We start from the raw sequence: 27,006 nt of genomic DNA, 5'->3' as shown, positions 1-27,006 counted from the left end.
CTATGTCATCTTATCACAATGTTAGTTCCAAACAGAAATCCTGTGATAAAGTTTCAAAATATGATGAGTTTCATCATTGCCTTTTTTCTAAACTACGAAAGATGTAACTCAAGTTCTTTCCTATTGGTCAGTTGACCTGCTGCAACCCATTGGATGCCAGTTAGAGGTCATTTAGCCAGTTTTGCTGATGATACATTTCCTGGTACAGTATCTCTACCCTCGGCCTGTTAAAGTGTCCCTAAAAAGGAAATCAGTTGAACTTCATGGCGAGCAGCTCTGACAGACAGGAAATAGAGGAAGTTGAATCAGTTGAAAGGTGGCAGTGCGTTTTGTGCTGCTGGACTGCCAAGTCATCAAAACCTTACTGAGCGGCAAGAGCGATGAACTGCTGACGAGAACTTTTGGTGAATTCTTTCTTTTTATGTTTTTAAGATGCTTTTTGTGTCCTGTGGGAAACAGAGGCTGTGCATTTATCTTTTGCAAGTTTCCACTGGAAAGAGATCATAAGCCAACAAAACTGCATATCAGAACATTGTCTATATTTTCTCAGTCATTAACACCTAATTTCATAGGTCTGTCCAGGAAACCTCCAAGTAAGTTATTATGAAATCACAAATCCATAAATCAAGTGTTCAATATCTCAACATTAAAGCTTGCATACTGTTTCAAGGACCTCTCTACTCAGTCGGAAATCGATTATAAGCAATCAAGCACAAGGCTGATGTCTTAAAATACTAGAATTAGCCAAAACAAGTAAAGTACCCCAAGGTTGGTTAAACCTCCCCAGAAGAAAAAGTTCAAGTACATGTCCTCAGTGGCAGCTGAGGCCCTGCAGGACACAAAAGGTTCTGCTTCACAAGGTCTTTAGGAAATGCCATTGCCACAGAATGTCAAAATATTTTAACTCAGTGCTAAACGATTTGCATCAACTCAAACATTAAACTTTAGATTTACAAGAAAACGCATGTCCACTGATGCAAGTGAAATTCTCATGAATGCGACAATTTTCTCACACAAGCTACATTCAATTAAAGGACTGGTTCCTAAGTAATGACATCTGTGTACATTAGGACAGGGTCTATGTGCCTGTATTGACTTGCTGAGTACAAATAAGGTTCATTTATTTTATAGTATGTGTTCTTGTTTCCTTTATTGCATTAAAAATATGTTAGAGTATTATTGTATAGGATTTTTTATCGTATGTTATGATATTGTGCTGCTTTTTTTCCATTGAGAAGGTTTTATCTTTAGTATGTGCCCAGTGACTATAGATGAAAATTAACCTTTTGGCGTGTTGTCAGAAATCTTATTAATATACTTTGTCCCTGCAAAATAAATAAATAAACTACCTGTGAAATTATCCCAATGCCAAGTCTGTAGCATCTGCTTTATTACAATTTGGGTTTTATTTTGATAGTTTATTTCTATCAGTAATTACTCACCAACTTTAAAGCTGAGATCTGGAAATGTGGTGACATTGCTAGTCATTGCCAACTCTGACAGGTCAAGGAAATTTTAGAAACGAACCCCCAGGTTAGTCAAATTATTGGTCTGTTACTTCCTACATCCTTTCCAGTCCATGCCAGTGTTTTAAATAAGTGATTTTGATGGCAGAGTAATTGCAGGTGAATGTAATAATAATAATTTATTAAAATGTCACTGCACCATGGAAATGGAAATTCTTGAAACTTCATTTGTGTTGAAATGGGGAATGATCTCACACCAACAGCAGGTTTCTTTTCACTTGTTTTAAGAGACTAAGATTTCTGGTCTTAATAATACCTGTTAAAATACACTTTTGCAGTGACCGAGTGAATCACAGTGTCAGTTTATTTGGCTTCTCCTCAGAAAGAGTGATTCACATCTTGCTGGTCCCAGAGTCAAACTGTTTTTTTTAGTTTAAATGCTGTATCAGCTCAACAGTGTTCCAACTGTGGTTTGATCCTGCTGACTTTCGAAGAACCAAACAGGAATTATTTTTAAGTGGGGGGGGGAGTGGGGGTTATTTTCACTTTAATTTAGTGGCATTCCCCTTTAACAAGACAACAACATAGAACTTAAACCACAGTGGTGAAGAGTGGGAAAGTGGCTGGCTTCCCATTTGTCAATAATAATGTAGGAAAAACATATGTTAAAATAAAACACAAAGAAAATATAAAAAATAATACTCAATAATAATAATAGTATATATATGACTTTTCCGAGTTCATGTTGGAAATATCATCAGGACCTTCATGTTTAGTACAAAATCAGCTTCGGGACGGGAAACATCTGTCTGTCCCAAAGCAACAATTATATTCATATAATATTAATAAAAAGCTTCAGTATACAGTTCAGTAATACTGCTTAATTAATTACAATGTGCAAGGAATAAAATGTTCAGAAAGCAGATTGTGCCGAGCAGCTAAGTGTGTGTGTGTGTGTGTGTGTGTGTGTGTGTGCGTGTGTTACTTAAAATAACAGTCTGACATTTTGAGAAATCCTCTCGTCTCAACTAGATTCAGACTGAACACATGTAAAAATGGAAAGTGATTTTTGGTTTTAAGACCAACTTTACATAAATAAGAACATGTAAATCAAACAGCTTTGGAGATGGATTTTCTTGACTTGTGATGGAGCAGTTTCCGTCTGCTTCCAGTCTTTGTGCTAAGCAAGACTAAACATGTCCTGGATCTCTCTCTGTGCTGGATATAAAGAGATGAAACTGATATCCTTCTTCTAATCTGACTCTGGAGAAGACAGAGAACAAGAGGATTTAGCAAAGATGACAAACTGTTCCTTTAAGATAATGATAAATAAAATCCGGTAGAACTCCTGTGGACTGTCTGCAGCGCCCCCTGTGGTGCAACACCAGTCTCTCTGTCTGTCTGTCTCTCTGTCTGTCACGTCAGTCATTGAATCAGTAAATCTGCTCCGTGTGAGACACTTGGCAAGAAGGTGAGGTTGTGCCAGAAACTCCCACTTGTTTGGCTCCTTGTGAGGTCACGGGTCCCTCCTATCCTACTGTCTGTAATGGCCGACTGGAATCCGCTGGGTCCTACTGACCCTCAGTTTTTTCTGTGGCGGACACCAAACGACCTTTGACCACAGCTGCATTCCCTCCAGTCTGTAAGAAACATGCCTAAAGGTGTCGGTACGCTTCAAACAAAGTGCCTGTTGGATCATCTAACAGGGTCTGAATCTAACTCCTGCCACATCTTTGCACCTGCAGACGTGGAGGTGACAAATTCAAACTACTTTGTTTGAAGCATACTGAGACCTTTAAACCAACCAAGCTCTGAAATCATATGTAAATGATATAAGTCACATGATGACTCCACCTGCCAATCACCTCCCACCAACTAACTACCTAGGTGCTGAACAGTCAACCATCTGTCCGTCCTTCCCTGTTGACCAATCAGCCGGTGAGCTCCACAGGAAGCTCCCGGCTGCACAGTGCCTCCCACTGCCGAGCCAGTAGTGAGATCAGCCTCTCTCTGCTGTCTGCTCCCGGGACAAAGACGCACCACTGGACCTCGCCCTCTGCGCCCCCGCTGGCTCCACCACCTCTGGGCAGGGCCTCCTCCCCTCCGGCGGTAAAGTGGTCCATGGTGAGGTGGCAGAGCAGGTCGGGGCCGGGGAGGTCATCGAACACCAGGGTCAGAGCCTGAGGGTACGTCTGGTAGCCCAGCAGGACCCGGTCCAGGTCCCGGATCCTCCGAGCCTCACGCAGCTGGTACCGCTCCCTGCAGGAAGACATGATGACAAATATTATGCAGAAGATGGTGATGAGGATGACTATCATATCGTCAATAACCATCAAAATAACCTGAGAAACATTACTTCAGTCAAACACACACATCATCCTGTTTTTCTTGAAGAAAAAAGGCTTATTAATCACGTTTATGTGTTATAAGATGTTCCATGGAAGTCCATAATTTAAATAATCTGTGACAAGTAGGATTTCATAAAGTAAGCCTGGAATAAATCCAAGTGGGATTAAAATTAAAAGCAAACCAATCGTAGGGAGGATTAGAACTCAACAAAAGCAGTTCTGGGCCAAGCAAAAACCTCTTTCTGGACATTTTCAGGAAGTGGAAGAGGGAGCAGTGTTGTGCGTCTGCTTGATCAGACTCACAGCCTTGAAGGTGGTTTAGAGTTGTGGTTTGTGTAGACAGCACTCTCTTCATTGATTGGTTCACATTCCCCTCCACTTTACAAGCACCGGACTGAAAAAGCCTAGTTTGATTTTATTCGCAAGTGTACGTCTGTAATTCAGGGGCTTCAGGCTGACCAAGCCATTTTTACTTGACCTGCATCAGCTGTATGAAGGTCAATCAGTTTCCAGACACTTTTCGGATTGTGCCCAGTTTAAACTCCGGAACAGTTTCTTCATGAACAACACTGTGAGTCACAAAACTGCCAACTAACAGAAACAAACACACACCAAACTGCAATTTCAGTTAATGATCTCCACTCAGAGAGAGAGAGTGGTGCGGCTGATCTGCTCTGTCTGTGCCTCTGGGCTGATAAAACCAGCGCTGCTTCTGTTTCAGCAGCACCACTGCCAATGAAAATGGTGACCCCTGGGGACTAGATGTTTGCACCTGTACAGCTGTTGCAAGTTAAGTTACTAAAAGTCAGTAATAAAGATGCTATGACTAGTATTTCTTTTTAGTTCTTGCTCAGCCACAGGCTCCTGTTCCTGTTCCCAATAACTGAACTGTCCACACATCACACAGTCTCTCGCCTACCAGTCAGTGTCTCCTCTTCTTCCTCTTTTCCTGCAGTAGTTTTTTTTTTTTTGGTACTTGCTGCCAAATTACAGCTCTGCTCCATTCAGGGGAGGCAACGCGTTTCATTAATTTTACAGTTTACTGTTTGTCAGCCTGGAATCAGCTGTGCCCCTAACTGACTCACCTGATTAGGAAAAGGCATTTAAATGTAGTGGTATGGGGGGGCAGGTATGTGCTCACCTGGAGGGAGGTTCTTTGGCGAAGTCGGGCAGAGGATAGCTGATGTAGTCCTCGTCCAACAGGAACACATCAGTGCTGGTCAGGATCAGGGTCCTGGGCTGGAGCACAGGAGATGGGAATGAGCCTGAAGTGGAGGAGGACGGGCCTGAGAGGGCAGAGCCTTGGCTGGGCAGACTGCTGGGGATCTGGACCTGGGGGGAAAGGAACGAAAGGCAGGAAGTAAGAAAAATAATTATTTTACATGTGAGTTTACAAAAAAAAAAACAAATCTGGAAATATAAAAGCAATAAAAACAAACAGCTAAGATATCATCGCTATCTACAAACACCTGTCCGTTTACACCCCCAGCAGTTATGGAGCAACATTATGCTGCTCACTGGGTGTTTTTTGTTTTTAGCACCATTCTGAGTTAAACTGCACAGTAGAGCTGGGCAGATGGACTGTAAAAGGCTCCAACACATTAACTCCCATAAAATCCCAAATTACATTAGAAACATTTACCTGGAAAACCAGCAGGTAGAGCAGGATATTAAAGGAGCGTGATGACGAAGAGGCTGCACTGGCCGGAGTCTTCCTCTCTGCCACGATGAAGGTCAGGTCTCCCATCTCCTCCTCACTGGGGTAAATAAACTTCACCCTGCTGCTGTGGACCAGCTCGTAGTTCTGCATCTTACCTGCACGAGGACAAATTCACATCATCTTCAAAACGTCTTTTTCCATATGGGCCTGTACAAGTCTTTCAGGTTTGGTAACACACTGTGTGAAGCTCCACAGACAGTTTTTACTTTTGCATATAAGCCGAAGACGTTGAGTTGTTCCTCTGAGTGGTCTGAGCGTCTCAGCATGGTTACCTGTGTTTGTGTTGGTGAACTGGGAGTAGAAGTCTTGATCTGACGGCTCTGGAGGAGGAAGCTGCTGCTGCAGACTGAGAACTGACATCAGCTCCTGAAGAAAGACGCCCGTCCCATAACTGTCTCTGCTGAGACAGCACACGATGTGATCTGCCGAACGACCTGCACAGGGAGGATCCATGGAGAGATAAGAGGGTGATGCAGAGTAATTATCAGCATTAAGCAGCAGCTCAATATTTAAACTTCTATGACCTCAGCAGACACTGGAGAAAAGGTGTGTGTGAATCCACTGACCTACGACTCTGAAGTACTGGTCGAACAGTCCCACATTGACAGACAGCAGCTCAGACAGTCTGATGGACAGACAGCAGCATAGATAGACGTCTGGATCTCCAGAGTCTGTTATGTCCAACACTGACAGACAGACAGAGACAGAGAAAGGGAGAATGACTTATGGCCCTCTGAGGCTGTAATGTCCACTACACACCTGAAAACAAACAGCTGGATAAAGGAAAAATAAAGAGAAACCACTGCTGTTAGAGAGTTTAAAAAAAATATAAACAAAGTAAAGTTTGGTTATTCCCACTAACTTAGCATCAATCTTCCTGGGGTCCAGTGGAAAAAGAACTACAAAAATGTCAATGTCAAGTGAACGTAAGAGACGATGCATATGCACATATACACTCATATTTAAATAATCTAAAAGATTTATCCTGTGCAGCAGCAGTTGTAAAACAGCAGCGACTCCCGAGAAATGATATGATTTTAAGTATAATCCGTTCTCGCTCTGACTGAACCAGTCATGTCTGTTCCTCCTACCTGAGTGATGGCCAAGGGTGGAGGCAGAGTCCTCCAACAAGAAGTAGATGGTATCAGTGGAGAGCAGCAGGCAGCAGGTGAGCTCAGCCTCTGGAGACTTGTAGAGGACCACAGACAGCCACAAGACCTGTCTCACCTCCTCCGCTTCAGACTAACATAAGAAAAAAAAAAGCAGGGCTTCATCAGAGGTCACTTGAGAAAACCTGACTTGAATCATTGCTTGTTTTCATTGTCTTAATAGTAAACTGTCTCTGGGTTTGGGCTGGCTGACATTTTAAGATGAATTTCTGATAAACACTTTTTGCTATTTGCTCACATTCTAGAGACAAAAATGAAACTAAAATGAAAGTCAAGAAAACAATCCGTTAATTAATAGTTAATAGTTGTTTGCTGCAGATTTTGAGCTAAAACAAAATGTATTTAGCATTTGATGATACTAAGACACAAAGGGAGCACACAGGAACACAACTGTGTATGTGTGTGTGTTTCCTACCAGTGCAATATATCTGTGGAAGAAGTCCAACAGCTGCTGTCCTCCAAGCCCAGCCAGGAGCTTCAGTCCTGGGGAGAGACCAGGGATGAGGTGGGGGGATGGCTGGTTCTCTTCCAGCTGCAGATGGGAAGAGTCCCAGCTGAAGGGGTGAATGCAGAGGGAAGGAGGAGGAGGAGAAAAAAGGTGGGAAGAGAAGCGAAATGAATATGAGGTATCATATATGATTTTTTTTTAAACATAAAAGACCCTTTCCTAAGGGAAACTGATGATAGCTACACCCCGTGTGACCAAGACATGTAATGTTATTTTAAACTGTAAAAAAAAAAGGAAAGGGAAAGTAGAGAAGAGAAAAAGTGATCCATACTGGACTAGAGAGAAGGGCTTTGGAAGTCTACCTGCTGGAGTTATGTGATTTTCTGGTACTGGTACAACTGCACTGGCCTCTGTATCTGTAACGGTCTAAGAACACAACAACAAGGAGATGTCAAACAAGGCCATAACAATGGGGTAAGAAACCAGAACGGGTCAAACTAACTGGCTAAACAATCAGCTGATATAAGGCCCAATAATATCTGAGCGTACGAACACGGGCATGTTTGTCTTCACCTTGTGTATGTTCTCCTTGTGGGCAGGGCCTGCAGGTTTTGGGCAGGGCCAACATCTTCAGCCCCTCCATGGACGCTCTCCGCTGGCTCAGCTCCCCCAAGAAAGATGTTCTGTCCAGGGCCAGAGGGAAGAGCAGCAGCAGCGTCTGATTTCCCATCAGCAGCTCCACAGTGTGACTCCTCCTGGGAACAACAGGATGATTAAAATACAGATAATATTTAAATGCAGGGAACACAAAAACAGAACAAAAGATATAATGAGAAAATGAAATGTATGTGAATCAATTTTACTGTTCTCCTTTACGAAGACAAATTTTCTTGTATGCCACCAGAATAATTCTTGACTTTTGCTGCTTAATTTCAATCACTAAATAAAATGAAACATTTTTAAAAAAACTTATTTGCATGTTAATGATGCTACTAATATTAATAAACTCAAATTAAAGTAACCAGAAACTCAAACAACAAATAAAAATAGTAAATATTAAAGCAGGAGACAAATGAGTGGTGAAATGGAATGTAATAGAAGAGCTGGATATTTGGCACAGATCTTGTGATCCAATTCATTTCCACTCATTGTTGATAATTCAGTTAAAAAACAATATTGCATAAATCACTTCTGAGAATTTATTCTTCACTTTCTACAAGTAACACTTCTGTTTTCTTTCAGGGGAAAACATATGAACAGTATCAAAACTGAAGTGAAAAAGAAAAAAAATTGTGGTACTCATCAAAAACAACAAAAACCTGCGGTCCATAGTCTGACCATGCATTCATCCAATCACAGCCTCTGTACCTGTGGAGGTGTTTTGGGTCAGGGCAGGGGGAGTTGCTGGTTCTGTCCCCGACCTGAGGAGCTCTCTCTCTGGGGTGAAGCACCACGGAGCCGAGGGGCACACGGAGTAGCCTGCCCCAGGAGGAGGAGGGGTGACGAAGGTCAGCGTTGCCCCTCTCTCTTTCCGCCAGCTCTCTGAAGTCAATCTTCAGCACCCACAGGTGTCGGTGGGTGAGGAAGAGGAGAGAAGGGAGGCAGGGATCTTCTTTCTGGGATAAGATGTCCAACAGGAGAGGATGGGTGTCCGGGGCAGAGGAGGAGGAGGAGGAGGAGAAGAGGTGGGCAGGGTAGCCTCCCTGGGCTCCCTGACTCTCCTCCAGCTCCCAGGAGTTGATGAGCGAAGGGGGGAGGAGCTGGGGAGTGTTTGGGGGCTTGGGGTCAGTGTGAGACTCTCCTGCCTGGAAAAACAAGGGAGAAGGTTTTTGTTTTCCAGGTGTTAACACAATGACAGACTCCAGTTTGATTTATGCTTCATGAATACACATGATGGTGTGCCTCACATGTGACTCCTCTTTCATCACTTTCACAACAGTTTCTACATGGCACAATATAAACTAAAGCTTGGTTTGACCAAATCAACTGAACTGTGTCAAATGACCTATTCAATAAGTTGGATTTTATTGTTTAATTGTGTGGATTTTGTGTCTTTACACTTGACATGAAATTCTGTCTGCAAATCAAATTTCATACTGACATGCACTGTCTCTCCCCCCACAAATGTCCACTAATGTAACCAAAGCAGAAAAAAAAATTCTAGAGAGACTGTCCTTCAAATTCAGGGACTCTAAACGGCTCAGTTGCTCCTCTCTGACCTGGATCAGCGCTGTCAGCTCGGTCCTGGTCTGCCGGAGCTCGTCAGCCTCGGAGAAGACGTACCAGCAGGTTTGACCAGACTGGAGCCCGAAGGCGAGGCAGCAGTCGGGGAGCTCGGCTCGAGAGGACAGAAGGAGCTGGGAATAAGGCAGCAGGAGGTCCATCTGCAGACCTGACAGCACCTCTTTCACAGGCGGACCATGCTCCAGGTCTGTGGAGAACAGGGGAACACACTGCTCTCAACATTTCAGCTTCCAGCCGAATAATTTCTTAACAGATCAATCACACTTATCAGAGCTGCAACTAATGATTATTTCATTATCAATTAATTTGCTTGTTATTATTGTTGTTTTATCTATTAATTGTCTTCATGTAGCTCATTTTGTTTCATCATCATAACTGCCCATTATATTGTAGTTTGTGTATTTGTGTAAAAATGTAATTTCAATAATTTTCAATATTTATATACACAAATCTTTCTCTTTTCTCTTCCTCTAAAACGTGAAAATGTGTTGGAGGACTGGTTCTGCACAGTGGTGTATACAATATTCTGCATTAATTGGTCATAAAATGTGATCTTTATAGAAGTCACAAGTACAGATGATCCCAATGTGCTTACGCTAATAACACGCAAACAATTATAGTGTCTTTACTGAACACACCCATTAAACATTCACAGTGAAGTAAGTGAACCCTTGGATTTAATAACTGGTCAAACCTCCTTTGGCAGCTATAACAAAAGATTCCCGTAGCTGCAAATCAGACCTGCACAACATTCAGGAGGAATTTTGGACCATTTTTCCTACAGATCTGCTTCATCTCAGCCATATTCTTAGGATGTCTGGTGTGAACAGCTCTCTGAGGTCATTGTTTTCTCCACTTTTAAAGAAAAGTCACTAGATTGTCTGAAACTTCTTAACACAAGTCGAGCTCTGTTTCACTTCCTGTTACCAAACAGAGTTATGCATCAGGCCTGGTGATGCAGCTGTCAGTCAGATTTGTGTCTGTTCTGTCAAACACAGAACTTTGGAAAGTCTGTTCCCAAGTTTGCAGCCACAGAACATATAAAGATTTCGTGCTGTTGTCCACCCATGAACAGTTGCCTGCCCCAGGAGCAGTTAACTGAATAAATACCAATTTCAGACATGAGCAGTTTCCAGATTTTACACAACAAAGTGATCCAGCCAGAATGATAACTAAGAAGGACTTAGATTATTTAATTCAATCCAAAATAGGTAGAAAAACACAACTCAAACGAACAAATATAACAACAAGAGAAGCAACAAGAGCTTCCATGTTTGTTCGACTGAGGATACCTGAATCCAGACTGGTCAACGTGAAGTCATCTGATAGGTGCAGCAGTCCCAGCAGTCGGTCCGTCAGGACAAGGCACGCCTCCTTCTGCTCCACTTCCTTGTCCACCTGAAGGCAATAGCACCACAGAACCCTACTGATGTGCACCTCCTCCTCTTCTTCCTCCTCGTTGCACAGTTCCCCCTGGTGGCCACGGGGCTCCTCTGCAGGAGGTGCAGCAAGTGAAGTAGAGGAGGAGCAGACTGACTCCTCCACAGAGTCATCCAGACCCATCTCAAAGTATCCGTCCCTGGAGCCAGGACTGAAATAATGAGCATAAAACAGTGGATGAACCAAGACTCATCCTTTTGTACTTTAAATAACTTCCTTTATGTATATAACAGAATACGTGACCCCTTATTATAAACACAGTCTATAATAACAGTCATCTATACAATCCCTCTCTTGTGGCTGCAACAGCTGCAGATACATGGAAATATTGGAAAAATCCTGGAATTCAGTATGGAATCTCAGAAACTAGTTCTCAAAAGCTAGTCGAAATTCAGTTGCCACTTTACAGGATCCCAGAATTTTAATAAATCTCAGAAAACACTGGGAATCTGGGAATCTCCAAAAACCAGTAAGAGATTCTGGTTGAATTACCTTGGACTGCCCACCTTGGTGTCCTCCACATGGGACTGAACCTCTCCAGATTCAGACCTCTTCTCCTCCTCCCTCTCCTCCTTTCCCTCGTCTTCCTGCTTCTTCTTCTTCTGCTCCTTCAGGGTGACACTAAGACACTGGGAGAGCTGGGTAATGAAGTCTTTGTTGGAGGAGGAGAGGGAGAAAAGGCGAGAGGGAAGTAGAGGACACCAGGTGGCGCTGCATGTCGAACAAATCGTTTCAACTGGTCGAGAGGACGAAGAGGAACAGACACAGCTGGAGGACAGAGAGACAGAAACAGGGGTTTATTAAAATTTGGCATTATGTCATGAACACAGAATAACAACCTGTTTAAATATGACTTAATTAAATAAAATCATTCTCTCACTTCAGTTGTGCCATCAACTTGTACTTTCACTGACAACCCTCTCATTATGCAATCTTATTTACATTTTCATCTTTAATGTTACCAACTCCCTGCAGGTCGTGTTTGCAGGAGAGAGGCCTGCACAATGACACAACAATATAGTATATATTGTATATATAGTACAATATAGAAACTGCAGCTGCTATATTAGTAGTACTTGTTGTAACACTTACAGTTGTAGTAGTGAAACTAAATAGTAGCAGATGACATATTAGTTTATGCAGCAGTAGCTGTAGATGCACAGCTGTTTATTTGGATCTTTTTTTAACACAAACACTTTCATTCACTCACAATTTTTTTTACTGCTGTTGAACTGTCGTCAGTACTCAACTGGCTGAAACCCGACACTTCCCGCATAGATGTTTCACATTAAAAGCCGAGCTGCTTGTTTATATTATGTAAGAATTATGTTACTTGATACTGACCAGACAGTAGTAGCCATGGTAGTAGTAGTAGTTATACTTGTGGGAGCTCCACAGTGTGTGTTTTCAGACAGACTGACAGCAGGTTCTTGTTTCTGCAGACAAGCACATGGAGCAACATTAGAATCAAGCTCACTATAAACAAACAAACACAAAAACAAATTCCACCTCCATCTGTACACCTCATGTACAGCGCCTACACTCAGCTGTACTTTAGCATGCGATGCTTTGAGTTAACAGCTAACATTACCACACTAACCTGCTTACTGTGACACTGGCTGACTCATGCTTTAGCAGACTATATTAATGACGTTCACCATGTTACGTTAGCGTGTTTGCATGCTAACACGTAACACGTCACATTTTTGTATCAAGACATATGTCACCCTGTTAAAGCCCGAATCTACTTGTCTTAATGATTGTCATGGTAACAGACCCCTCCCCTCACTGGTGTTTCAGGTGTGTGTGTGTGTGTGTGTATTTGACGACCTGGGCGGGTTCAGCAGACAGGAGGTGTGTGTTGGTGTTAAAGCTTTCAGGGGGAGGTGCCGCGTCCACAGGAGGGAGAACACTGGGGGGGACTGCGGCTTCTTCTCTGCTCGTCACTTCTGAAACAGGAACCCAAACACATCAGTGACACAGAAGGTGACGAGAACATCTGCACACACAGCAGAGAGCTGGCTGATGTGACACTGTTCAGAGCGGATGTCGTTATTTTTTAAAATGACTCCGACATTTTTGCAACAACTTCACAACTTTAAATTTGACTGTGCACAAAAAATGTCAGACATCTTATTCCTGTCAGGGTAAACAGGTCAGAATGGGACATTAAATGTCTACACTAAAAAAAAATCATAATTTTAAAAGTTTTTGATTAACTTATGCTGAACCACGATAAGAACATAATGGGCCTAAAAATGATGAACATCCATGGCTGCTCTAACCTTATGTAGAAAACATATACAAGAATATTCCAAAAATCATGGTCATCATGCACAATTTGATTGAATTAGATACAAATTTCATTTAAAAACAATATGCATTCAGTTTTCACTGCTTAGATTCACACAGTTTGAAGCCTCCACTAAGCCACAACAAACATTATTAGAGTCAACAGCCTATCAAAAGGAGGTTAGTAAGCATTAGAAGGCTGTCACACGAGCTATAGCAAAAGATTAGTGAGTGTCAGTCACTGATTAATAATTCTCCGGTCAGCCTCCACCAGCTGTTTGTTAATCCATCACTCAGTCTGCTCAGAGATAAACTTATCGCTGCTCTCTGATAGACAGGAGACACTGTTTCTAAATGACCTCAAACAAATCTTTGACATTTCAGACCTGATAAATCCTGTTAATTATCAACTGATACACAATTTTTCAATAATGCTGGACGTTCAGATGTATTGATGGGGGCTTTCACAGCCAAAGATAATTTGTCTGTTGGTTATCAGTTTGAACAGTTGGCTCTACCTATGATCCATTTTGTTTCTCCACATTCTTCAGACTGACATGTTTTCTGTCTGGGAAGAAGGGGAGGGGGGTTTAGCTTTAACTAATCTGCAGAGACTGATGTTTCTGTCCTATCAATGTAATTTTCAGTTGATTATGTTACATCAGAATTCGAATTAAAAGTGTAAAATTCAAGATGTCTGGGTTTTGGACTGTTGGTTGGACAAAGCAAGACATGAAGAGGTCACCTTAAACTGACGGAAACTGTCCAATGGAGATTTCTTAACAACTTGCAGATTAAAGAACCAGCAAGCACACTTGGTCAAATATCTACTTCAGTGTTTAGGATTGATCCAGCTGCTGTTTTTGAAAACCCATTTGAGATTCCAGAGGAACAGTTTCATATTTTCCTATCAGGCTACCGCCTCAAAGCAATAAAAACCACAGCCACCCCAACCCTCCCTCAGCCCGCACAGCCTGATACATACATGATTACCTTGGCTGGGGCAGGCAGCCTGCTGGGCCGGACAGGAAGAGGAAGAGGAGGAAGAGGAGGAGGTGACAGTAGGAGGAGCGACAGCAGAGGAGCAGCAGGTGGAGGAGGAGGAGGAGGAGGGGGGAGAGGGGAAGGAGAGGTGAGGAGGTGCAGCAGCAGACAGCCTGGTCTCCTCACTGATCTGACGAGAGGACAGAGAGGAGGAAGCCTTCAGAGAGCTGCAGTCACCTCCATCATCAACCAGATCACATCCTAAAATCCTGCAGCTCCATCAGCAGCACTTTCTTAAGACATGTTAAGACTGATGTTTGGCCCATTTAAATACACAGGCCTGCTCTTTTTTTATGGAAACAAAAGACAACTACTGCTCTCGTACAATTACATGTACGAGGCTGTGTGAAAAGGCGTGAACCAAACTGTCAAGTTCAAGAGCTAAATCTGTGCGCTGAAAGTTTAAACACAACCCGGTGGATCATGACAGGTTTCATCATTTTCTTTAACTACATAAATGTGAATAAATCTGTGAACAAGCGGTTTTCAGTATTTTTCTGTTGTGAACCACTGAAAACATCTGTGGTCAGTGGATTTCTCACTGTAAAGAATTGTGTTCAGGAGATAGACTGCCATTTATCTGATGTGTATAGATGCATGTAAAACAACTCTTTGGCCTGTTTAAATACACACAGCTTTAACTATTGATTATTCACAGATCAGTTTACATTGGTTTCCATCAATTTCGACCTCACACACCTAATCAGACATGTTTTTATGCCCATACTTGTTTGACTTATTGGCATTATTTTCATTACATATTAACTCTGCTGCTGATGTGCACAGTCTTTCTAATCTAAAAAGGTCTAATCATTGATGTGAAGCTGCTCTGATCTCAACAAACACGCAGGAAGTTGGCACAGGAAGCTAATAAAACAGGCTGCTGTGGTGACTGTTGTGTTTTAGTAACGTGATAAATCTTCACACTTCATAGTTAGTAATTAACTTGATATCAGGATCACTACTGGTCACATCTAATTGGTGGATTTTTTCTGATGGTGAGCTCTGATTGGTCTATGATGAGGTTAGAAACCACCACAGCAGGTTTCGTGGTTAATCGATCTGAAAGTTACAGTAATTGAGTATAAGCACAAACATTTAACAATTTTAACTATTTGAGTTTGAGTTTCAAGACTGTGATCTGTTCATTTCATTTAGTGTTAGTGTTAAAATATAATATTCAGTGCTGTCTCAGGTAAAGTCCCCCTGGCTCTGCTGTCTCACAGTCCTAAAAGACATTCAAAAATTACCAAAGAAATTTATCAATTAATTATTTAAACTCTTAACATTTCTAAACTAGTCAATAATCTTTCATGTGCAAACTCTATGGCAATATAACTGACACAAGTACTGACCATGTTACCGTATAAGCTAATATTAACAGGTCTAGTACTGACTACTGTTGCATTTTTTTAACTCGGCAATAAAATCTCATTGAGGTTAAAATTTTTTTTTTCAAGAGCAACTTGGCCCACAGGCCAAATACAAAACAACATCAACAGAAAAAGACAACTGTCCCACACTATGAAACATTACATACAACATACATTAAACATGTGAAAAAGAGCATAGGCAAAATATAAATCTAAAAATTCTAAAATAAATGAAGAGAGCATGCATCAGTGTGACGGAGTGTACCTTCTTGTCGCTGCTGCTCATCCTGTCTTTGACTTCTTTGGCTTTCTGAATGGCTTTTAACACCTCCACTGTGTCCAGCTCCTTCTCTGTCGTCACTTTACTGTCTAAACAAACCTAATGCAGAGACAGAGGATAAACAAACATCTGTCAATACACAAACGCAGCTGAGAGTAAAGTATCCTGTTACTGTTGGCTGTGAAACTCTGTTGTAGTAGTAGTACTAGACCAGGAATAATATGAACAGTGTAGATGTTTTGGTGGTGTACCTCTGCTGCACGGTCTCCAAACTGGGCCAGGACTTTGGTTCTGTAGTCTGGGATGATGCACATGGGGTTACTGGACAAGTTGAGTTTCTCCAGACAGGGCAGAGAGCCGATGTTCCTGATCTCCTCCAACTGGAAACACGCAAACATGGACAGAATTGTGAAAATGCAAAAACTGTGCAGCAAATTTACAATGGCGTATTAAAGAAATAAAAGATTTTCTGTATACATCTATGTCATTTGGATCATCAGGACCATCAGGACATCCTCTGAGTGGTTACCTGGGCCAGCTGGTTGTGGCTGAGGTCCAGGTTGACAAGAGAGTAGAGCTTGGTGAGGCCGGTGAGTCGGTCCAACTGGTTGCCAGCCAGACTAAGGGTTTTTATGTTGCCCAGACGAGTGTGAGCAGCCTCAAGGACCCGCAGGTTGTTATAGGACAGATCCACGTGGACCAGGTTGTACAGGTGCTGCAACCACAAAACAACTAGATTTGTAAAGTTCTGTTACTGACAAACAACACATCTGTAGGAGTGTCTTTATTTTAAAATCTCCTATCTTGGTGAAAACATTATTCTGAAGTCAACACCTGACCCCATCGCCAAGGGAATGGTGCATAAAATTACCAACAGCTGGCAAACACTCTCCGGTGTCAGGATTTGCTGCTTTCCACATACCTGGAGGTTTTCCACTGAGGAAAGCTGGTTGTAACTCAGATCCAGAAACTCCACCTTGCGAATCAGCTTCTGCAACGGAAAAAATTCAAGGTCAGTACATAGGAACTGATAGATGAAGCGTGAAAATTTCTCAGTTCCTTTATTTACATACCCAGCCATTTTTAGCCAAGTGTAACGATAACGGGTGATATCAATGTGCCCTGACTTCCTGATACATCAGCGAGCGGACCACTCAGTGTGGGAAGGGGTGCTGGCAAAGGTTTGTACTGATATATTTTTATTGACCATCGAATATCTTTAATTGAACTTGAAATATGAATCAAATAAACCACAACTGGCACAACTGCAACTAAATCCCTTTGCCTTGTCTTTGTATTTTACACTTTCTGTTTGTCTAAGCAAGTAGAGGTAGTGAAGTCTTATTATATTCTGGCACTAAACATGACAAAAATCAAAACAAATATGTATTACCTAAAAAAATTCTTAAATTACAATATTGTGTGAAATGGACAGACTTCTTCTTCTGAGAGGAAAAAAATGAAATTCCTCTGCTGATGTTTAAACACTGTTATGAAACGAACTCTGGGTCAAGTTTGTCTGTGGTTTAGTGGGTATGTGTCTCACCACTGAGCTGTCGATGGTGCCAATGCAGTTGTGGCTCATGTCCAGTGTCGTCAGGTTTCTCCACACAGGGATAACGGCGGTGACGGGACAGCCAGACTCCGCCCCCTCAGGCTCCCACTGTGAGAACTCGCTTGCCTCTGGGACCAGGATCGACTGGAGAACGTGACAATTCACACATTGATCTACAATACACAATATACTGAATGAACATGTATACAAAAGTATTTAATGTCAACTTTACCATCATAGTTTCTGTGGTGCGGTGGACACTCATAGTCGCCAGACTCGACCTCAGAGACGACAAACCCTGAATCTGCTGAGAGCTGCATTCACTGATCTGAAGACAGAGGGACAGAGTTTATCTTTCTGTCCAGATTTTGGCAGCTTTTAACCTCCGTCAGTGTGTTCTCATCAACCACTGTTACAGGAATATACTCAAGAAAACATGATTACAAAGTACAATGATTAGTTGAGCACCAATACCTCTGAGACATCATGGCATTTCATTGCTGCTGATCACCTTAGCTCGCATTTGTGTTATTATGGTAACATACATTTGTTTGGTCTGATAGTGTTTTTAATCAATCACTAAGTAGCTGGTTATGTGTCCTCAATCACTGGGTCAGCTTACTTCCTCCACCCCCTTTGTCCTGTATCTTTCTTACTATCTTCTGTTGAGGCAGAGTTGCTCAGCTGCTACAGCATCAATGTTTATTGATTACAGTCTGTTTCCATCGGCCTATCCCGTTTTCTTTATCTATCACCAACTTCTCCACCTCAATCAAGAGGAAAAACATTTTAAGCAATCATCACAATGAAACAAGTCAAACAACTCCTCTACATTATACCTTATGTATGTTTTCAACTACCACGCTTTCATCTGGGAGCATGAGAGAATTGAAAAATGAGAAGTCAGCTATATTGCACCATCCAATTTTACGTAACCCTAACTTGTGAGAACTTGAGAACCAGAACAGCTTTCCTCTTTGTGTTCACCCACAATTGAAATCAGGCACATCCTGAACCTGGGTACTAAAATGGGACAATAATCTGGAATAGATGGACAAAATGTAGGAAGAACTGATGTTCATAAGCCCATATCAAACAAAAGGTTTGTTGAGGACAAACACACAGACAGTTACCTCTATTTGCAGCAATGATTTGAAAATGGAAAGGTCGAAGGGGAGACTGCTCTCCTCGATGTTACTGGTTCCTACTGGACCTCTGGTACCAGAGATCTGACCAACAGAGATAAAACCAGTGAGGAAAATTTATCACCTCTGCTGCTATAAGAGAGGTCAGGAGAAAACAGTAAACAATGCGATGTGGATTTAAATTTAATAAAGATTTTTGTGACCTTGAGATATCGGAGCCTGCAGGTGAAGTCGAGGATATGTCCAAGGTCGGTTTTGGCATCTCCATTACAGCAGGTCGGCTTGGCCAGACGGAGCTGCTGGGAGACGGAGTAAAGCTGCAGAGGATGCAGGGAAAACACCTCGCCAGCCTGCAGCAGCTGTTCACCTACAGCAAACAAATAAAAAAAACAAACTCACAGCAGTCTGATACCACTAACTGAGCAAAATCTTGACTGAACAATTTACATTTTTGTAGGTTAGTCAGTTAATTTTCACAGCTGCTGTTTCTACAAACGAGGTGTTGGCAACACCTGCAACATTCATCAGTGCTTTTTATATAGCAGTCAAGTTATATTTGTATAAACATGAAATTTACAGAACCAAGGAGAGACTAAATTGAGTAATATTTTGGGGTTCTAAGCAGCCAAAAAACAAAAACAAGTGCAGAGTCTAATATGGAGAAACATATTAAACTTAACTTCTGTTTCTCAACTGCGATTTCTGCAGACTGCTATTTCACACCATGTCATTGTGCAAGCAAAGTCAGCACAGTTTTTGGATGAAAACCAGCCGTTTGACTATGTCTGCCACATTTAAACCCATTGTCCCAAATGTACTGTCCCTGATACATGAATAAATAAATCAATTAAGTACAGTAGACTCAGTGTCAGAGCATTCTGGGTAACTGCACTTCATCTCTTAACTGAACACGTTGTTGTTTTATAACAGTTATCAGTAAGAGCTGCAAGGAGAAGGCCTCTGATGCTACACAGAGAGGAGACACACCACTCAAATGAAGGAGTTTCATTAATTGTTAACAGTTCCCGAAACATTAGATGAGAGAAAAGGGGTCAAAGGAAAGTGAGGTCAAAGGAAGCTAACCTTTATGGAATAACTCCTCGGCCAGTGCTGCTGTGATGCCATTTATTTCCTGAAAGAGATTAACAGTCTGTTAAAACCTGGACTCAATTTAAAATAACAAACAGTTAAGCTTGTAGACTCAATTCAATCATCTTATTTCTTAACTGCTCAACAGAAAGCTGATCGTGGTTTCAGCTCTTTACGAATGCTGCCTTTCTCAACTAATGTTTTTCAACGCAGTGTTTTTGAAGATAACTTCATCCAGGATTAACAAACCTCTGACTATGTTTGAAAAAAAAAAAAACATAAAAAAAACAGACGTTTGAGGACTATTTAGCTGGATAACATGATGTTAGCCTGGATTAGTTAAACCACATTTAAAGGCTTGAGCCTCACTTCAGACAGTGAACATCACTTAAATTGGTTTCTTCAAAGCTATGTTACAGTTATGTGTTAATACAGTGTTAATGGAGCTGAATAACAAACAACCAATACAATAGTTGTTTGTGATCATTCAGACCTTGTCTGTGATCATGTGTTGATCATCTCGCGTCACATGAGAAGGTTTTTCTATCAGCTGTTAACTCTGCAAATCTTTGAGGAGTCAGACAACACTGTTGTACTGTCTTCATCATGTGATCACAGTCACCGACATCACAAAGCCTGAAGCTACTGTTAAAACAGACCTTTAGCAGTGCTTCTAATCCAGGGTAATAATCCCAATTTACTGAACATCAAAACAAACAACATTATCTGTGCAAAGCAAACATGTAATTTGGTTTAATGGACAGCGTGTTATTTGTAAATGAAAAACATTTTTGAGTGTCTACATACCTGTGACACTCAAAAAATGTTGGCTCCAGTATCCCAGTATCAAGCACATGCCATTATGACTGAAGCAGCAGCAGACTTGAGTGCATGTGTAGCACTAGTAGGATGAAGCACCTAAACAGGTTGTGGTACATGTTCTGAGGTTTTAGGTATTAATAGCCTCAGGTGTACTCACATAGAGGTGAAAGTGTAGGAAGCAGGCGAGCGGAGCGGGCGTGGCGTGTGGGAACTGCTGCAGCAGCGTCTGCAGGTAGAGCTCCAGCTCCTTCTGCCGGCGCTCCACCAGACTCTTTGAATTCTTTCCCAAAATCTTCTTAGGAGGAAGAAGTCGTCGGTCAACCTTCTTCTCTGCAGTCAGCTGGAGAGAAACATACATCACGATGGACAAATGTATTAAAATTAAAGATAATCATCAGTTACAGATATTTCTCTCCGGTTTGTTCTCTCTCCATTTCTGTCTATGGAAAGTAAACCCACAGATATTTTCTCCACAGTCTGAAACACCTGCTTCCTGTTCTGTTTCAGTTTTAAACTCAGTCTCCTGTGGTGTTTATAAGGGCCATACTGTCATTCCTATGTTTTAGAACATTAAATACAAATCATAGCTTCTATAGAGATAGCGACCGATAATAACAGTACACATTTAGTCAACATTTGTTGGTCTAAAGTATTCAACAATGCACTCCAGCAATGATTGTGGTGTACTATTGCATTATGGTTGGTAATGTGTAGGGATGTACAATATGTAAGTGGCTAAGCTTTTATCCTCTGATAAATCAAATGGGAAATCTGAGAAATATGAATTATTAACTATTGTTCCCATAAAGGAATTTCAGCCAACAGTTACATCTAGTAACATGGAGCCTTTCATAACAACAACTGTGGGGTTGAATTCAGAGTCAAGAATAAAAATGTCACAGGAGCAAATACAGGAATTAATATTAAACTTTCATATTGTGCATCTCCAGTACTCTGATACTTAGCATTTAAATACATTTAATTTTCAAGCTATTCGTGTTGTGCAGCATAAAAACTATAATTTTTCAACACTCGATCAGTAAGAAACACTGATCTGTGCACCACAGCAGCAAACTGAATTCAAACCTAGAACACATGATGTTAGTTTACCCAATAACAAAATGTTTGGAGTCTCTTACCTTCTCATGGAGGTCGTGGAAGTCACTGTAGCGGTGCTTCACAGTCCATCTGTGCTCTCCGTCCATCACATCAATGATGTAGACCTGAAACATCACAGAAGGACACTCAGTGATTACAACCTGACTGATTTAAAAACTGATGTGATCCAACTGCTTTCTGACCTGCAATGATGATCTAATAATTTAATAGCACGTGCAAGTAGAATTAGTGCTGTTTTATATGTAAAGGTTGGTCACACCCAGTATGAATTTGGCTTAGGTTTCTTTCTGTTTATTGAACTTTGTATGAAGGTAATTGATAAATAAAAACAATTAACGGCATTATTTTTTGAAAGCAGCTTAGCTCCTAATTATGACTTTTTATCTTTCCATTGTCATTTAACTTAGAAAGTCAAAGTTTGACTGAATCATCTCATAACTTCGTCTCCTCTCATCATTAACGTAGGCAGTCTGAATTTTGACTGAGAATGTTCTAGATTTTATCAAATCCTTTTCTTGGCCGAAAAATGCTCCCAAGAGACTCAGTTTAACTTATGGTCCGCCTCGAGTGAACAATTATGATTTTTTTCCCCCAGCCGTGTCGGTGGCTGATAAAGCAAGATGGCAGTCTGTCAAACCTAACGGTACAGATCGTTATACCACATAACCGTTAAATGTAATCCCCGACAGAGAACGTAAACGCTGCAGTAGTCTGTGCGGTCTGTGAACTTCAGAGGAACCGATGCAAACATTTTGAAAATGTCTGTTACAGTTAGCATAGCAGTTAGCTGTTAGCTTATCAGTCCTGTCGTTCTTTTTACTCCGGGAGGATAAAGACATCAGGGCTAACATAAAAAAAGAGGTATAACAACTGAACAGCTTGTGAACTTATTGTTAGGGATTCTTCTTCAACATTAACTCGCTGTCACTTTGGCAGACCTGAGGCTCGGCTAGCTACATGTAAGCTAACTAACATTAAGCCGGACGTTGCTTACAGTGTAGTTTTCCACTAGCTCCGACCCAACAACACAAACTTTCTTCTCCGACGCCTCCTCTGGAAAAGGGGTAGACTCCATCTTGAGATCGGCGCGAGCAAATATTAACTGTTATTAAGTAAAAACAAATGTCTAACTAAAACGGGTTTGGAGGCTGTGTAGCGGTTCTTCCCTCCTAGCCGTCTCCCGCCGCCATGTTTGTTGTGATGCCGAACGAAGCAGCTGACTCAAATTAAAAAAAAAAAAAAAAAAAAAAACTTTATTTACAGTAGCTTCGTGACAATTACCTCATGCCATTTTTTTTCTCAATCTGTTTTAGGTTAAACGTTTAAATCAAACATACGAACGGTGCATGGGCAGTCAGACTAGGTAGTTACTTTACTCGTGCAAAAAGATCAAATAAAAAGGAAAGATAGAATAAAACGACAAAAATTCAACCATCTGTCTTTATTAACAGCATCTTTGGTAACAACGCTGACCGTGGTAAACAAAGATAATAACAGGTCATAGCTGTACGAAACAACCATCCGGACGCAGAAACCTGTATTTCTTGGAGAATATTATAGAGAAAAAAAAACTCAAATGGGATCAACATCAGAAATAGGAGATGTAACTTTATTTATTTCAGGGCTTCCCTTAGTGGGGAACTGAACAAAAACAAGCTGTGAAGGCATATAAACTGTGTCAATAATAGCCATCTGAATACAATAACAGTTGTTGTATTTTATCATTTTAATTTGTGTGCTTAATTTTTGCTTATTTATTGTACTTTTTGTTCCTTAACATTTGACCCATATATAACGAGGCGATGTGCTGCTGTGTGCCGAATAAATTCCAACTTGCTAAGGCAACAAATATTAGCGGAATTATGAAGACGGATGGTGATGACTTCTTGTTTCAAAGCAGGCTGAATATTCAGTGCATAGCACACTGCATGTGTCATTAGCAAGCTTAACAGTAGCTTATTGTTGCCTGATGTGATCATCCTCTACTCCCTGTTTGTTCTGTAGCTGATTCAGAGCTCCATTACAATAATAAATCAAATCAAAATCTGTGTTCTATACTACACCATTTTATGATACACTAGTGGTAAGGATCTAAGTATAGCAAAGCAATGTCTTGTAATCTATCCAACAATTTTGCTGGATGGAGGGACCCCGTCCTCCTGCTTTGGCTGTTCTGTGTAGTAGACATGTTACAGCCACATGGGGTCAGTAGTGTACTGCAAATTTACAGACTTGTGGTCTTTTCACGGTCTTTGATTTGTTGAAACTGAATAAAAAATATTTAAATAAATCTGACCTGAACTGAATTGTAAGGGTAGGAGCAAGTACTAGTTTTAATGGTCTCTTTGAGAAGGAAAGGCTGTGTTGTGTGATGTAGGCGACACTAGAGATTAATGTTTTCATTATATAATAATGCAAACATGCTGATGTTTAGCAGGAATAATGTTTTCCATGATGACCAGCTTAGTTTACCATATTACAATGCTAAGATCACACTAAACACAAAGTAAAACTGTGGGTGATGGGAATGCCATTAGTGTTGTAGGTATTTGATCATAAAAAGAGCATTGGAAAAATTAAATTCTTGACCTGATGATGGCACTAGAGGAAAACCCAAGAGATCACCAAAGCTATTAGAATTTATGATGAGGCCAGCATGAATGCCACTGAACCAAATTTCATGGCAATCTACTGAATCGTTGTTGAGATATTTCACTAAAATCAGAAATGCAAACCTTAGAGTGGAACAAGGTGAAGAGTCCGGAGATCATTAAAGTCAGGTGCATTGTTTCTGGACCAGAAATGGCTGTAAAAAATGTCATATTTGTCGAGATATTTCAGTTCAGGGTCAAAGTGATGGTGTAACTGTCAAACATTGCCATGCACAGTTGTGTTGTTGTGTTGAGTTGTGCTTGAGAGAGAGAACCCCAGATTTTGTTTGTAAAGTTTGGGACAGAAGACGACAGAAGTTCTTTGTTTGTAATGTGACGTTTTATGCAAGAAACCAGGACAAAAGTTTCACCTCTGCAATGGTATTTTAAAATCACGTTTGCATTTGTTTGTGCATGACACAATAACTAACCAACAACTGTCGCTGCTATTGTGACAACCACTACAGTCGCCCTGCTCAGTGTTGGTGGTTGTTGTTGCTGTACTGTGTGTCTGTTGTCAGAGGTGGGGGGGTGGGGGGAGTAACAGCAGCAGCTGTGGATCAGATTTCAGCTGCTAAAACTGAAGCGGAGTGAACCATCCTGCTGCAGGGAGCAGCTTTCTGCTTCTAACAAACACAGCACAAAACCCGAGGCACCTACAGGCTGACATGTGTCAGCTTGTAGGTCTAACAGCTTTTTCTCATGTGTAGAAGTAATATTTCATAGAAATATGTAATTATACTTTGTTATTAATAGGCAGTGGATAAACCTGAAAACACTGCTCCACCCCCTTCTTTTGGTAAACCCGTGAATGGATTCTTCCAGCTCTTTATCCAGGCTCTGAGGGGCAGGCAGAGCTACAGTCAGTGCTGGTCAGAGCTGAGTGCACTACAGTCACTGGCCTAAAACCGAGAAAGAAAAAAAACAAAACAGCTTTAAATCTGCCAGAAAACGCTGAACACCCCTTAGCAGCTCACTTCACTTCACTAATCAGAGCTGTAAGGAGCTGATTTGACTTTCAGAGAGGTGAAGAAGAGAGATTAGAGAAACAGAGGAGGGCGTGACAGGGAGCCAGCGGAGCAGGCAAGCTGCTACTGCAAGGGGAGGAAGAGCAGGCTATGCACCAGCCAAAGCCAGAGGTCAAGAAAAAAAGCGAAAGAATAGTGAAAAGGTAGACTCTTGAGTGAGAGGAGGGTCATTTGTGATCTGAGCCAGAAAAACAGAAACCAGCCTCTCTTTGTTGTTGTGTGGGCCTCCGTGTGGAGAGGAGGATGTGAAGGAGAGCAGCAGGGAGGAAGGGAGGCGACTGCAAGAAAGACAAGAAAATGCTCTCAGAGATGATGTGCAGGAGGAGCTGCCATCAGCAGCAGGATGGAAAAGAGGCTCCACAGAGGGACGCCGCCAGCCGCAGGAAGCACGGCTGGTCCAAGAGCTGCAGGGGGCGCCTGCAGGGGCGGAGGACAGGAGGGTGGCCGAAAGGGCGCAATCACCACCATCAACACCCTCAACGTCATCATCCTCATCAACATCATCCCCGACACCTCCAGAGGATGGTGATGTCTCTCCGGCCCGTCAACGTCAAGGGAAACAGAGCGAGGGGGATGCGGGCCCCCAAGAACACAAACCAGTTTCTGATGCACGAGAAGTACCAGATGCTGCACATGCGCTCCGACTCTGTGGGGAGCGACAGTGGCAGCAGCTCCGACAGCGACATGGAGCTCACGGACATGGACTCATACCTGGGCGTCCTGGAGAATGCCAGAGGAGCCCTCCTGGACAGTCCCAACCCACACGGCTCAACAACGCCACCAGGACAGATCCTGGTACTGCACGAGGACAGTCTACACCTGCACGGGGACAGTCTGCGTCTGCATGAAGACAGTCTGCGTCTGCAGGAGGACAGCATGCAGTATTTCCCCTCTGAAGACGACCTGATGCAGAGTCAGAATTTCATGCAGAGGGACTTTGTTGAGTTCTGTGACATCCTGACATCCTGAAGAGAAACTTTCAGGGAGCCATTTTGTTCCCATCAGTGTGAGACTCAAACCTCAGACTGAACGGGGTCAGGTTTGTTCTGCATCATGTTTTCAGAAAATAAGAAAAATCTCCACCTTATTAAGTCATTTAGCCTTAAAAGTTGAAGAATCTGCTCACAGACTGAGATTATTCCACTAGTTTCCAGCAGGAACAAACTTAAAAAAGAAGTGTAATTTTCTCAACATTCCTTCAGTGATCAGGCTAATGTCTTTTTTGAGACACTGACACTGATGTTTAGAGAACAACAAGGGAAACTGCACTAAGAGAAAGTGGAATTATCTCACACTGTTGGCATTTTTATAGGTTTAAGAAATAACTTTGACTAAATGAAAGATTAAATGACATTATTAAGACGGATGTTTTTTAACTGATGTTTGGTTTGTGTTTGGTCATGTGCAGTGTGTCCAGGTGCTGTAAAGTGCTGCCTTTCTGTTGTTGTCGCACACAAAGGGAGATGGGCTAGGTGGTGGGAGTGAGCCCAAAGAGCCAATCAGAATCGAGCTGCCTGGATTAGACAGCAGACGATTGGCAGATGCAGACTGTCATTAACAAAAAGCCTTTAACTGTTCTGAATAAAAAAAACAAAAAAACAAAAACACAAATAAATATCTGATTGATGTAACGTGGGCCGAGTATTTGTTTTTGTGGATATAAATGAGTGTGTATGAAATTTTCTAAAAGTGTTAAAGTGTGTCACTGAGTCATCTGGGTAGCTCCGAGTGAATAAGGCAAAGTAAAGCCATGTAAAAATACATACTTAGTGT

At 41.7% G+C, this 27,006-nt stretch overlaps 2 protein-coding genes across 7 annotated transcripts; one reads left to right on the top strand and one right to left on the bottom strand.

The window, feature by feature from the left end:
- Nucleotides 1-416: 416 nt before the first annotated feature.
- On the bottom strand, nucleotides 417-22,737 carry nisch (nischarin). 5 transcript variants are annotated; one of them, XM_041034218.1, is made up of 28 exons: nucleotides 22,549-22,737; nucleotides 21,575-21,658; nucleotides 20,593-20,775; nucleotides 19,608-19,656; nucleotides 18,728-18,891; nucleotides 18,513-18,608; nucleotides 17,612-17,707; nucleotides 17,371-17,523; nucleotides 16,747-16,815; nucleotides 16,354-16,539; nucleotides 16,076-16,204; nucleotides 15,810-15,923; nucleotides 14,121-14,301; nucleotides 12,666-12,784; nucleotides 12,180-12,271; nucleotides 11,328-11,603; nucleotides 10,688-10,986; nucleotides 9,371-9,582; nucleotides 8,520-8,956; nucleotides 7,725-7,906; nucleotides 7,514-7,577; nucleotides 7,119-7,257; nucleotides 6,626-6,776; nucleotides 6,101-6,220; nucleotides 5,807-5,968; nucleotides 5,457-5,629; nucleotides 4,956-5,146; nucleotides 417-3,725 (listed from the first exon to the last, which is right to left on the bottom strand). In XM_041034218.1, exons 1-28 carry the CDS (start codon nucleotides 22,627-22,629, stop codon nucleotides 3,398-3,400), a joined length of 4,530 nt encoding a protein of 1,509 aa, XP_040890152.1. In that variant the 5' UTR covers nucleotides 22,630-22,737; the 3' UTR covers nucleotides 417-3,397. The 5 variants fall into 5 exon arrangements, with proteins under 5 accessions (XP_040890152.1, XP_040890153.1, XP_040890154.1 ...); XM_041034219.1 differs by having other exon boundaries at nucleotides 12,666-12,781; XM_041034220.1 differs by lacking the exons at nucleotides 417-3,725; nucleotides 4,956-5,146; nucleotides 5,457-5,629; ... (8 more) ...; nucleotides 10,688-10,986; nucleotides 12,180-12,271 and having other exon boundaries at nucleotides 11,429-11,603.
- A 2,316-nt stretch (nucleotides 22,738-25,053) lies between these two features.
- On the top strand, nucleotides 25,054-27,006 carry wu:fb55g09 (coiled-coil domain-containing glutamate-rich protein 1). Of its 2 annotated transcripts, none has more exons than XM_041034858.1 (2): nucleotides 25,054-26,267; nucleotides 26,642-27,006. In XM_041034858.1, the coding sequence occupies exon 1, from the start codon at nucleotides 25,531-25,533 to the stop codon at nucleotides 26,200-26,202; it is 672 nt and encodes a 223-aa protein (XP_040890792.1). In that variant the 5' UTR covers nucleotides 25,054-25,530; the 3' UTR covers nucleotides 26,203-26,267; nucleotides 26,642-27,006. The 2 variants fall into 2 exon arrangements, with proteins under 2 accessions (XP_040890792.1, XP_040890791.1); XM_041034857.1 differs by having other exon boundaries at nucleotides 25,055-26,272.

This window comes from Toxotes jaculatrix, chromosome 3, assembly GCF_017976425.1.
Source record: "Toxotes jaculatrix isolate fToxJac2 chromosome 3, fToxJac2.pri, whole genome shotgun sequence".
NCBI classification, from domain to species: Eukaryota; Metazoa; Chordata; class Actinopteri; family Toxotidae; genus Toxotes; species Toxotes jaculatrix.
Note: the sequence above shows the minus strand (reverse complement) of the source record. Positions and strands in the feature narration are given on the sequence as shown.

Bases quoted from the DNA above. Each gene is read 5' to 3' on its own strand.
- nisch (XM_041034218.1), bottom strand. From the start codon at position 22,629: ATGGAGTCTACCCCTTTTCCAGAGGAGGCGTCGGAGAAGAAAGTTTGT. The intron at 16,540-16,746 runs GTATGTGGAAAG...TTGTGGTTGCAG, and splicing joins CCTCAGTGGAAAACCTCCAG to CACCTGTACAACCTGGTCCA. The intron at 12,272-12,665 runs GTCGTCAAATAC...GCTTGTCTGCAG, and splicing joins TGTCTGCTGAACCCGCCCAG to AAACAAGAACCTGCTGTCAG.
- wu:fb55g09 (XM_041034858.1), top strand. From the start codon at position 25,531: ATGCTCTCAGAGATGATGTGCAGGAGGAGCTGCCATCAGCAGCAGGAT.